The following is a 14,033-nucleotide window of genomic DNA, read 5'->3' as shown; positions in this document are numbered from 1 at the left end:
GAATGTAAGATCCCTAGTGATTTCTAGGCCACCTGCCAGAACACCAGCAGCCACATAAAAAGATTTTGAAGGCTAGACTTCCAGACACATTGTACTGGGCCTGTAGATCTGTTTCCACATGGAGTCAATCTTATCAGAAGAACACTGCTCTGAAATTTGGCAAGAAAGCAAGCCAGACCTTGAAGTCATCCTTTATGCCCTTGGTAACCCTAAAATGGTGGTGAGAAAATGTACAAATGATTCCTTCCAGGCCTTCATCTTTTTTAAAAAATCTGGTTGTCTGAACTTGCACATATATGTTGAAATGTGTTCTTTTTAAACTAAGTTTCATTTAGTATATATCTGATTGTTTCAGCAACTTTAAAAATATGTTTCCAGAGTATTAAAAAGAACAATTATCATAAGAGCCTTCAACAGAGGTATTGTGCAGACAAGTTAACTTTTCACTCTCCCTCCCCCACATGTGTATTTGGTGGTGGTGGGGTTATATTTCTATTTCATTATCTCAGAGTGGAAGTAGAGTGTCATGGTCACTTGGTGTTGCATAGGTGCTGGTATGCAGAGTTTTTCCTGTATTTTGTTCTAGAGATTATGAGATATTACAAAATAGATAAGAGAGCTCATCTTGTCCAGTTCTGATGGAAAAAAAGAGTATGCAAATATTTAAGCTGTCTTAAAGCTGGAATTCTCATTTTAGCATGTTTATTTAAAAAATAATATAAAAGACACATTATGTTAGTGGGTCTTACAAGCTAGTAAGTGTGTTTAGGACTGCAGCCTAGGTTAATGAGCAGTGAAAATACTTTTGTCACTTTAGAAAATGTATATATATATAAAGCAAGCTTTATTCTCTAACTTTGCCATGTTGCACTTCCAAATTTAGCTATTAAGTTACATTCCTTCACATTGGCTCATCTTTGCTTCCGGGTGAGTGCTTCCGGGAACCATATAGACTGAGTGCCCAGGCTTTGGTGTAGCCTTAATAATATGCTTGCTTATATTAACAGTCCAACAGGAATTCTTTTCGGGCATGGTTCAGTGATCCTCTGTAAAATGAAATCTGGGGGATGGCTAGCCAAAGTGTATGACTAATTCAGGCAGAGGGCAGAGACAAAAGATCAAGCACACTTGAATATACAGTATTAGGAGTCAGCATACACGTTCTGGTGATGTTTCTCATAAGAACTGAAAGATGTGTCTGTTTGGGAGGTTGCTCTACATCAGCAACCATATGAGCCCCCCCCCCCCATGTGCAGTTTTGTGATTAGTAATTGGAAAATCTCTTTCCGTTTCTTATTTTTCCAGTCTTTCAGTTCTCCACATTTCCTCATCAGTTTGTGAATTTTTTTTACGGTAATTCATCTCTGCTAATATACACATTTGTGTGCAATTTTGCCTTATATACATGTTTGCAACACAATTTTCCCCTAATATAATGCATAATTGTATGTTATTTTCACCAATTTATGCATTTTTATGGACACTTCACCTGAGTGTATGTATTTTTGTTCACTGGAGAACTGCATTGCAAAATTCAGAATGCTTTGTATTTTGAAGGATGGCAATGTTTCGATTTGCGTATTGTTTCTGTTTGTTTGTTTGTTTGTTTGCATTTTGACCATTCAAGCTGTAATTTTACTTCACAGTGCCATTTTGGTAGCATTAGAAAACTTTATTTTGAACCCAGAATAGGACTAGTTGTTTTTGCTAATTTCCCCGAGTAACTGAAATGTAGTGCCTCTTATCCATGGCATGCTCAGACTCTGGGCAAATTTGTTTAAAGTATTATTGCTTTCTCAGAGCTTTGAGATGCATTGTTTTTAAATAAGTTACTTCTAAACTTAGAGTTCCCTCTCAGTTTTGAAGGAGTTCTTCCTACTGTGGGCTTGATCAGCAGCAATTAGCATGTGATCTTGCCTCTGCCTTGAAAAGCTTCACCCACTGATTTCTGTAGTAGGACGATTGCTCTTTACCTGGAGTGGATGGCTGAGCAGTGAAGTGGTTGGGCTTGCAGATTAGAGCAAATTACTCAGAAAAGGAAAAACTGAAGCACACTGCAAAGAGCTCCAAAAGGATCTGTCAGAACTAGTGAATGGGCAACAAAATGGCAAATGAGTGTAAAATGAAGTGATGCATATTTATTTTAAAAATTCTGCTTTTGTTGGGGTAGTGTGTGTTGAGTGTATAAAGTGCATAACAGCAGACATGTACCGCACAAAGGAGCCAGCAACACGTTTATTGGGAAAATCTGCATATTGTGCCTGGAGGCTAACAGATTGAGGTTGAATCCTGACAAGACAGAAGTACTGTTTGTGGGGGACAAGAGGCGGGCAGGTGTGGAGGACTCTCTGGTCCTGAATGGGGTAACTGTGCCCCTGAAGGACCAGGTGTGCAGCCTGGGAGTCATTTTGGACTCACAGCTGTCCATGGAGGTGCAGGTCAATTCTGTGTCCAGGGCAGCTGTCTACCAGCTCCATCTGGTACGCAGGCTGAGACCCTACCTGCCTGCGGACTGTCTTGCCAGAGTGGTGCATGCTCTAGTTATCTCTCGCTTGGACTAATGCAATGTGCTCTACGTGGGGCTACCTTTGAAGGTGACTTGGAAACTACAACTAATCCAGAATGCGGCAGCTAGACTGGTGACTGGGAGCGGCCGCCAAGACCACATAACACCAGTCTTGAAAGATCTACATTGGCTCCCAGTACGTTTCCAAGCACAATTCAAAGTGTTGGTGCTGACCTTTAAAGCCCTAAATGGCCTCGGTCCTGTATACCTGAAGGAGCGTCTCCACCTCCATCGTTCTGCCCGGACACTGAGGTCCAGCACCGAGGGCCTTCTGGTGGTTCCCTCATTGTGAGAGGCCAAGTTGCAGGGAACTAGACAGAGGGCCTTCTCGGTAGTGGCGCCCGCCCTGTGGAACGCCCTCGCATCAGATGTCAAAGAGAAAAACAACCACCAGACTTTTAGAAGACATCTGAAGGCAGCCCTGTTTAGGGAGGCTTTTAAGGTTTAATAGATCACTGTGTTTTATTTTTCTGTTGGAAGCTGCCCAGAGTGGCTGGGGAAACCCAGCCAGATGGGCGGGGTATAAATAATAAATTATTATTATTATTATTATTATTATTATTATTATTATTATTTTATTATATTGCACACAGAATGTACAAATATAGTTGAGCATGTACATCCCTCAAGGCCCATTGGAAATTATCTAGCATGCCCTGAGAATGTACAATCCTGTTGAGATTTGCATATTTCTTGTTCATGGACAGACCCTATGCACATTCTCCATGAAGTATGATGAATGTGCACAGTGTTGGTTTTTTTAAAAACACATTAGTTGCTCAATACACATCCCTAACATATACACTGGATCTGAACTTATGACAGCTACCCAAGGTAGCTCAATGAAAATGTCAACCTAATATGTGGCAGCTGTGAAAAATGCAAAGTCCATGCTAGAGATTTTTTTTGGGGGGGGATGTTGGTATTGTAAAACATTTATATAAATTCATAATGTTGGAATACAGTGTACAGTCCAAGGCATTTCAAAAAGATAATAGAACTAGAAAAGCTATGAAAAGAACAACCACAATAATTGGGGTGTGGAGCACATTCCCTATGAAGAAAGTCTAAAGCTTTTTTGGAATAGGCTATTTAAAAATGATTATTAATATGATAATGATTGACACTTATGAAAGGTGTGGAGAGAGACTTTCTCTCCCTCCCTCCAACTAGAATGCATACCACAGTACTAGAACCCAATAAAACTGATCATCAATAGGTTCAGAACAGACGAAAGGAACTGGTTTTTCATACAATTCATAGTTATTTGAATACTTAGCATTTTTATGATTGTTGAGATCATTTCCTATACATAATCTTTGCAACACTTCTGTAAGGCAGGCCAGTATAACTGTGCTCATATTGCTGATGGGGACTCAGAGGATGTCGTTTGGTTAGATTTAAACATCTAGTGACCAGATTATACTAGGTTCATCCTAGTGGGGGATCCAGATTGTTCCCCACTGCCCTAGAGCACTATTAATGGTAACACTTTAATATTCAGGACACACTATATAGCTTTTTGCTATTGTTTCAACTGTTCAGTGCTGAGTAACTGATACACAGTCATATGCACAGCTTTATTCTGCATGTAAACTTGGACAGCTCTGACATTTCAGATTAGTTTGTAGAGATTGAAGGCTGAATCATCTCTAATTGACTAAAATTAGACTCTAATGAAAGTCAGGATTTGATTTTAGGTATATTACTCAATCATGACAACAGCTAACAGATTTCTTTAAAATGTGCTGTATCCACCCTGTTCTAGCATTGCTGCCCAGAAGTCCTGTTTATATCAGCTGAGGAAATAACCTTTACAAACTGTCAATAATATTGGAAAAATATCACTTTCTACTTGGATGTAGGAATAACGAAACATGCTAAAAGATTTTAACTTAGTCCCTTCCCCTCTACCTCTGTTGTCTTCCATATGGTCAAAATCTACACTGCAAATTTAGCTTCTTGTGGGGGGGGGAACTTTTTGCATATGGAACTACATAAAGCATTGTGCACACTACTGTAAAAATAATATAGTATGATCTTTAACAATGTAATGTAGTATAACAATAATAATATTCATGATAATGTTTGGACAGTTGGCTGGTTTTTCTATCCTTGTTATAAGAATTAACCATGAATTCCTTTTTGAGGGAAAATACTATTTTTACAATTGCTAGAACTTATTTCCAAAAGGAAAATAATATGCAGTATTTAAGCGGCAAACCTATGCACATGTATCTGAGAGTCAGAATTAACTCAATGAGACATACTTCTGGTTAGATATGTATAGGATTATATGAGATTAAGCCCTATTGAGCTCAATGGAATTTTAGAACTTCCAATTATTAACATTTCTCTCTCTCTCTCTCTCTCTCTCTCTCTCTCTCTCTCTCTCTCACACACACACACACACACACACACACACGTTTACACACTTTTGCTGTCTTCAGAAGGGCCATTTTTTAAAAAATTAAAAAGCTATATTTCTTTATTTCAGGAGTCCTTTCCAAAGAAGAGGAGTTATACACTAGAAGCAGTGCCATCTGCTGCTTCTGAGGCATTTCCTGTAGAAAATGAGAATGATCTCTGTGATTTTCTGGATACGACAGTTACAAAGAAACCCTGTTCTTTAGAAATAGCAAGAGGACATTCTTCAAAGACAGGTAAAGTTCCACTACTATTTTCTCTTATAATCAGTGCATTCTACCATTATGTGGTGCACACATTTTGATTAATAATGTGCTATGTACTTCTTTGACGGATAGATAGATACTATGTGCCCACAGTGGGAAGCAAATACAAATTCCCTTCTCTGCGCATGAGGAATCTCAGGGGATGCTGGCTTCACTTGATTGGTGGTTCCCTTTCCTCCCAGGCCAGCATTCCCCATTGAATGTCCAAAGTTAATGGAGTAAGTTTTCCACTGTTCTTGTTTCTTGATTCCGTGATTCACCTGGGATGGCCCACACTATTTGCATGTCAGCTGGAAATAATCTGTAAATTGCTAAGACAACCTTAGTGAATATATGCTCTTTCCCCCCACCAGCAATAGCTCAATTTTAGAGCATCTGCTTTGCATGAAAAAAGCCCCTGTTCCAATGCCCAGGCAGGCTGGAAAAGACTGACTTCCTGAAACCCCAGAGAACTGCTGCCAGTCAGTGTAGAGAATACTAAAATAGATGGACAATTGATCTGACTCGGTATGAGATAGCTTCCTATGTTGCTTTTAACGTAGCTTCCTGTATTGTACCCTCCCTTAACCTAATTATACTTACTTAAAGAAATCATTTCCGTTGATTGAAATTCAGTAGTTGGTTAAGTAGTTTCCCAGCCCCAGGCCATGGTCTTGCTCGCTTGCCTTGCCAGTTTGTCCCTGCTCTGTACTTTCAAGGAGAGTTGGGGTAATGACAGATTGAACTCTAGCTTCCTGCAAGCAAAGCAGGAGCCTGGAAAATATACCCTGCCCCCTTCAGACCACTATAAATACTGCAGCACTGGCTCTCTTTCTCACCTGGACATAGGTAGGCTAAAAGGGAAAGTGATGGTGGCACTACCCAAGAGTAAATAACCAAAGATGCCACAGTGTCTTGGCCGGGGGTGGGTGGAGGCAGTGGTATTCTCCTGATGGTGGGGCTGTGTTTGTGGGATGAGGATGGAATGAGGCAGCAGCAGCAAGTCTGGGACTGCTCTGGGGCAATCCTTTCTCAGGATCGGTTTGAGTACAGTACTGCCCTTTTTGTTACCGAGTTTGACATATTGGTATTTAATATGGTACTATATTTCTAAATGGTAGCTATCATTGCATTTACTGAGTTTCTTTCCAAGTTACCATGCCTGTTATATTGCTGGAATTGCAAAATATAATCTAGCCACAAATAGATAGAATGACTGTCCTCTGCTTCATAAGCCTTTTAATGGATTTAGATATGTATTACCTTATCACTGGATGCAGGCTTTATTTACCTGTGCATCTGTTATTGGAGGTCTAAACACAAATGCCTCTTACTTCACAGAGATTAGTGTCATGGGGGTTGGGGTGCTTGACTTCCCTTGCGTGCGCACGTGTGTTTTGGTCAGAATTTAGGTAGAAGGTGGTTGCATTGAGCAGTTACTTAGAAACTGAATTTTTATTTTTATTTTCACTTTTTTGCTATGTATTGAGGAGACTTAAAGTAAGCATTGTTTTTTAAAAAACCACAACTCTTATTTTTCAGCAATTTGTCTCCCATACGACCCTTAAGTTAATAATTCAGTTGCCTTTCCTTCATGACAGATGTTGCCCTACTTACATTATTTTCCAGTTCCAGAGCAGCACCTGGATAAGCTCTTCTAGACACTTCTATTAGGCCTATTAATTTTCATGTTTTCACTTTGTGACAAATTAATTCTGGTAGTATATATATATAAAACATAATGTATTCTTGCTTTGTGAGGTCGAGAAATCAATCATCCTTTGAAAAGTTACAGGATTTAATAAATCTGAGGTACCTTAGATGCAAAGTAATTGTATCACTAAAGTGATAACTATCTGGCACCTGCAAAGAAGTAAAACTTAATCATTTTGGGTGATGACAGTGAATAATTAGCTGGTGGATTTAGTGACTGAAAAGCAACCAAATAATTTAAGAAGATACTTGTATTATTCATTATGTTTGTTTGTTTTTTTAAAAAATACAAGCCATAAAATGTTGCTTGATTTGCAGAAATGTTAGTTTGTGCATAGGTGGCCTAAGAAAAGCTATTTTCAATTTGTTCACACTCCAATCTTTATTCCTGCCTACCAAAAGCACATACATTTATAATTTATATTACACAGAACAAAAGTTTGTAAAGAAATGGCCTCCTCTGCACTGACATCCTTCACTTGCCATGCGTTTCTGGATTTTATAAATCCTTGCTGTGGGAAAGGGCCAAAGAATTTGGCAATGACCACCGCAGACAAACTAGATGCCCTTCCATAGAGGTTCACAAAGACATGCAGCAGACACAGCAGCAAACTATACCATGGTCTGGTGCGCTAAGGAGTAAACCCCTACACCAGAGATGGCGAACCAATGACACGCATGTCAGACATGACACGCAGAGCCCTCACTGCTGGCGCACGCCCCATCGGCCCATTCACGCCATTTGTTCTCCTGCTCCTCCTCACGCTACAGCTTGTCTCCTTGTCTCCGCTGTTAAAACCTGGATCTTTTGTTGTTGTTGTTGCTACTGGTAGCCAGAGATTGGTTTTTTAACCCTTTCTGTGCTGGCGCTTTGGCAGACGATGATTGGGTGTAACAGCGTTCGTTTTTTAACCAGTTCTATGCTGGGGTTTTTGGCGCTTTGGCAGACCATGTCGGTGCTGCATGTTAGTCCCAGCGAAGGTATTATTCGTCATTCATTTCTGTTCTCCCCCCCCCAAAGCGCAGTAGCTTTGGGGCACCCCCCCAAAAAAAAGCAAAGCAACTTTTGCATTCACACTCCAAAAAAACCCTCCAAAACTTTGGTCAGCAGCTCCCCCCAAAAAGCTCAACAACTCTGGGCACTTTGTGGTTAGGTTAGGTTAAATAATTAGTTTTTGGTTTATTAAATGCAGTTATATATTACAATTATCCATTTATTATTTAAACTATAAATATCGTGAAATTATGGGGTTTTTTTCTCGAGGTGACACACCACCCAAGTTATGCTCGGTTTTTTGGCGAATTTTGACACACCAAGCTCAAAAGGTTGCCCATCACTGCCCTACACAAATCCAGAGTGGAGTCCCTAAGACAGTTGAGTGGCACTTTGCATGCCTCCTTCCAGCAACTTCTGCAGCCAAGATGGGGCCAAATGTATTGCTTTTCTTTGGACCATGTCAATGAGGCCAAGAGAGGGGTCTTGTTGTCTGTGCAGCCTGGGACCTCAATGCAAGCCTGAGCCTTGTTAGCTTGTTGTAACTGCTGAATTTGCAAGCTGGGATTTGAGTCAAAGAGAAAGAATTCATTGAATCAGGCTGAAAGAATGAAGGAAGAGCAGAAGGAGCACATGAGTACAAGTAATTGTATCAATGTTCCAGCTTTAAGATCTGCAAGGAAAATTCACTCGAGTCTTATGTGTGATCTTTCCTCCAACGCTCAAAGTAGGTCTTGTTTTATGGTTGCAATAATTGAACACTCTCTGTAATGGGGCCTACCAGACTGCCTTCCTGTATATTTTAGAAGCCGTTGGGGAAGTTCTTTCTTCAGGCATTTTATTCCTTGGGTGCTTTATTAAACGTTTGTATGTGTTCTCTGCTGTTGTTTTTAATATTGACGTTGCACTGTCTGTTAAAGAGACATATCTCCCCTTGCCTGGGTAGGGTCCTCTCCTTATTTAAGTAGGAAAGTGAGAATCTTACTCTTTTCTGCATGGCAAGTCCCATCTGCTATGCAAAATTGTTGATCTCTCTCTCTCTCTCTCTCTCTCTCTCTCTCTCTCACACACACACACACACACACACACACACACAACCACTACTACTGTATTTTTCCATGGATAAGACAAAGTTTTTTGCTAAAAAATAAAAAGGCAAAAGTTGGGGGGTCGTCTTATACATGGATAGTGAATGCAGGGTGGGGGTTGGCTGCAGCAAGCAGGCACACGATTTGAGGCTGGAGTGAGGTTTGTCGGTGATCAGCAGTGGGTGGGTGATTTACAGTTGCAGTGAGGTGGGTGGGCAGGTGTTTGAGCGATTGGTAGCGGTGACCTCCCCAACAACTGAAGGGCAACCTCCTTCCAAAAGCATCTACAACTCAGGGCGATCTGCTCCCCCCCCCATATATATATATGTTGACGTTATCCTGACTCCTGCTGCTCCCTGGTATTAGGACAGACCTGTTGCAAGGTTTCCTTACACAGTGAGTGCCCTTCCCAAACTCATGGAATACTTCATTGTGTCAGAAGTGCACCTGCACCTTCCCAAACCCATTGAATGCTACAGATATTGTATTGTAGTCTTACTATTATTTGTATTTTAATCATCATTGGGTGGTGTTTAACATCAATCATTCTTGGAGTAGACCTATTGAAAACAATGGCCCATTGGTTTCGGTTGGTCTCTGTTCTGAGTATGATTAACAGTCAATATCACCCATAGTTTCCAAATGTATTCTACTTTGTGTTCCAAAGAATGTCTAGAATTTGAAATGAATGTAATGTAGCATTGTTTGGAATGCTCCACTGGGTATTTACAAATTACTCAGGAAATGAATTATTTCCCCTTATTAGTTCGTAATGAGAATTGTTATTTAGACAGTCAGCTGACATTACTAAGCAATTCCAGGATCTGTTTTTGGCAGGTGAAAGATGAGGGGAAAGATGAGATTGGTAATCCTCATGCTTATACTCTTTTATATGAGAAGAAAAACAAACTAAGCAGACTCCCTCCTGCTGCTATAATGCATTTCACTTGTAATTAATTCTAAGCACCACCCCCAAATAACTTGCAGAGACAATATCAGGCTTGTTATAGCTATTCAGTTATGTATTTACAGTCCTGTTCAGAACAACAGTAGGGATTCCATTTTGTACAGCACAACAAATAATTCAAAACAATAAATGCAATCTGTTTTCTGTTACCCTTTGGTTCCATCTCTGGATCTTCCATCTGCTCTTTTAGTTCTTTCTAGTAATATTTTTGCTGTCTGTCAGATCCAGAAATATCCATGTTTGCTACTCTGGATTGTGGCCATTGTAATTTTCTCCCCTTCAGTATATGAACTACGTAAAATTCTGCTCTACATTAAACCTGGCAGCTTATTTCCCTTCCTCCCTCCTACTTATTTTATTCTTCACTTACAGACTAAAGCAGCACCGTGGTAGGAAGGCAGCTCCTTGCTGCAACCTGCCCCCAGCACTTCTAGACCTTGGCAACAGTCTGCAGTGCACAGTTTTAAAATGCACAGTCTATGTGCAAAACAGCTTCCACCAACCCAGCCTCTCTCTAGTATACAAGCAGCATGTGGGGGAATCAAACATGTTTACAAAATGAACATACATTATTTCATAGGGACAGGTTGATCAGGAGAGGAATGGATCTGCTCTTCAATAACAGGAAGAGAAACTCTCTGTCTGTTTTTCTTTGGGAGCGGGGAGCGAGAGATGTGGTTGGTTCACTAGCCACCTTCTGTGAAATGGGTGGTGGAGGACCATTTTCACATTGGGGTTGGACTCTCTCAAGTTTCACATTGGAATTGGACATTGCTCCCAGATTGACTGTGGTTTGGTTCAATATTAGTTTCGGAAATACCCACACAAATGTTTCAACAATTTGAAGACAGCTCATCAGCAGTGTACTGTATTGTCTGACAAGGAAGTTCGAGAGAAGGAAAGAAGAAAATGGCACCATAAAGAGAATTCAGTTTATGAAAGCTTAATGCATTTTGAGTCCAACAATTCTTCCTCATGAGCACCTGAAATTGTTTTTTCAAGGGAACTGCTTGAGGTAATCAGGCACTTTTGAAATACGTCCCCCTTCTCTATTGTTTCTTGCCAGGTTCTTGAAAACCCTCCCACCTCTAGATTTTGCAGTTCCAAGAAAACAGAAGCTTTATTGAGCTCCTGGTAGGCCATTATAAATGGCTGGTGGGCTGTTTGACTTGTGGAGTTATGTAGGGTAATTTCTGATAGTTCTATCAATCCCAAATCGTCAGGTACTCCCAACTACCGTTTTTAGACAGTGTGGTGTTTAGTGGGTTTTCTTAATCCTCAGTTTTCACAACGACTGGTTTTTGTGACTGTAACCTGCAATATTGAAAAGTTGGCAACCCTCTACCAACACTTTTGATTATTTGATTGATGCCACAAAGGAAAAGTGTCAAGAATTATTATTAGCGTTGCCAGATACTGACTTGGTTTGTACAACATGCTAACGCCAAACTCTGGCTTAGCAAAACCATGTGAGCATGGATGATCCTAAACAGGAGCACAAATCCACTTTTCCTCCCTGGTACTTTTTACTGCTTGAGCTTGGGTGGTGTTGGGACTGTTTTGTTGGGGAAGGGTTGTTGCTGTTGTTGCTGGTGGTCTTTTTGTATCTTTATTTTAGATATTTTATGTTTTATTAATGTTTATGACTACTTTTGCTATGTTGCAGTTATGTATTTTTCACGTTGTAAGCTGGCTTGACCATGGTTTGAATTCTGGAAAGGTTGCCTGCAAATAAAAGTACAGTGGTACCTCGGTTTAAGTACACAATTGGTTCTGGAAGTCTGTACTTAACCTGAAGCATACTTAACCTGAAGCGAACTTTTCCACTGAAAGTAATGGAAAGTGGATTAATCAGTTCCAGACAGGTCCACGGAGTACTTAAACTGAAAGTACTCAAACCAAAGCATACTTAAACCGAGGTATGACTGTATGTATGTATGTATTACTGCACTGTGCTAAGCCAAGCCAATGTTTGGCTTAGCATGTCATCTAAATGGGGATTTGTGATGAAGTAGTCCCACACTAGCTACAGCTTGTGGTTAGTGAGCAGACAACTTTATCATGAATATTGGTTTTGTTGATATGCAGCATGGTAGGCAAAAGGGGTGGGGAGGACTAAGGCAGATTCAAGCTTCTTTCTGGGAGTCTATATGTTTAAGCAGTTTCAGTAAACCCAAGTTTGGATTAGCATGTGTGTGAATCAGCTTAATGTGTGGTTTACTTTTGGCACAACACTTTCACTTAGAAAGCTGTTTGCATATCCCTAATTGCATTGGCAGTCACTTTTTTTTAGTGCATGCCTTTGATCAAATTTAAACACCTATAATTATGCAGCATTTTTCCCTTTGATTTCTTCAAACCAATGTTCTGCTCTTTGGTTGAAATTTTTCATTCTTTTGAATTACTTACAAAATTATAGAACATGTTGTCAAGAAATGAAACCCTATCATGCTTGCAAAACATACTTTACTAATTTAATATCAGGGTCAACCTAGTCAAATCATTTGTGATAAAAAAAACCAAGTGAGGTGTATATGAAAATTACTCCAATTTGATATAAAATATGGAATTGTATTGAGGATGAATGTGTATTCTACAGGAGTACAAATATACAAGAAGCTTATCTGAGATCTCTAATGAACCTTGAAACTAATTTCTATGAAGTCTTATAGCCCACCAATACCTTACTCATGCACTTTCCCCTTCAGTTAAAAACAGACATGAATGATTTTGTTGGCATTTGTCTGTTTTGAGAGACAATTGAGTGTGCCTCCAGGGGTAAAGTCAAACCACTGGAGAATCACATCACCTGCTGTGGCTGCAGAGACCAGTAATTCATAACTGCTGCCTTCCACATTGTTTTTGTTGCATTAGCAGCACTGAAATGACCTCTCCAGGGTACATGCCTGAGCAGTGTGCATGGAAGTCCTGGGTTGCCCAGACTGCAGAACCCCCCAATCTTTCAACCTCATTGTTGTGGTCCAAAGGAAATATATTTGGCTGTAGCTTGACTACAGGCATTGCCACAAGGAGGCGTACAAGATACCATCCAACAGCCTTAGGGACTCCAGGAATGGGTGTCTTTGTCAGGAATCCAAGCAGGAACCGATGGGCCACACCATCCTTCCCAACGGTGGCCCTGGTGCAGTCATATCCCCAGTCAGTGAGAACTACTTATGCACCAGCAGTTGGGCTGTTTGATTCTGGATACGTACCCAATGACTTGGCCCAAACCTACTTAAATCTGTAATAAATCAAAGTTATTTATGATTGGCCCCTCACTGGGCCATGGGCAAAATGTGCCTGGATATGCAATGAAATATAAATGAGGAAACGTTTTTTAGTTGCATTTATCAGAAGAAACAGATGTTCGCCAATGTACTGTATTGACCCAAAATTTTAGTGCCACTCACAATTTTAGGTCTGACCACTGAATAAGTATTCCTTTTGAGCTTAACATTGCCTTTCTGGATGTAAATGGAGCAATTTGGATGAAATAAATAAGAGATGTGCTAGCTATCTTATATAGTTACTGAGTATCTCTAGTGCATGCCATCTATGTTTAGATAGAGCTCTTCCTGAACAAATGTTTAATGTGCAGTATATTTTGAATATTTTGTAAGTGAAATTATCATTGCACACAATAGGAACAAACTGAATACATTTTTATTGTTTGTGGAATCAATATTTCTAGAATCTGTATTCTAAATTGCACACTTGCTGAATTAAGTATAGGAACCAAAGTAAATGACTTTTGACTGTGATCTGGAGATTGGTTTGCACGAAAGACTTTGGGCATAATATTGAATACGACGCATGGTTGAAATTATGGACTCAAACTTTAAGATTCACAGCATGTACTGCCTTGAAAGAAAATGTGTATAAGATGATGTATAGATGGTATTTAACACCAGTTAAATTAGCCAAAATGTATAGAATGAGTGACAAAACTTGCTGGAAATGTAAAGAGGGAGATGGCGAATTATATCATATGTGGTGGACATGCGACAAGGTAAAAAGATTTTGGGAGATG

At 39.9% G+C, this 14,033-nt stretch overlaps 1 protein-coding gene across 1 annotated transcript in view; it reads left to right on the top strand.

Annotated features, from left to right (window-relative positions):
* Positions 1–14,033, top strand: part of LOC118090759 (ankyrin repeat and sterile alpha motif domain-containing protein 1B) — a 192,167-nt gene that overhangs the window by 89,691 nt on the left and 88,443 nt on the right. Inside the window, exon 10 of the mRNA XM_035126879.2 lies at positions 5,064–5,229. Within this exon, the coding sequence (XP_034982770.2) occupies positions 5,064–5,229 (166 nt within the window). The remainder of the gene's footprint in view (positions 1–5,063; positions 5,230–14,033) is intronic.

The sequence above is a fragment of the Zootoca vivipara genome, chromosome 10 (genome assembly GCF_963506605.1).
Source record: "Zootoca vivipara chromosome 10, rZooViv1.1, whole genome shotgun sequence".
Classification (NCBI taxonomy): domain Eukaryota; kingdom Metazoa; phylum Chordata; class Lepidosauria; order Squamata; family Lacertidae; genus Zootoca; species Zootoca vivipara.
Note: the sequence above shows the minus strand (reverse complement) of the source record. Positions and strands in the feature narration are given on the sequence as shown.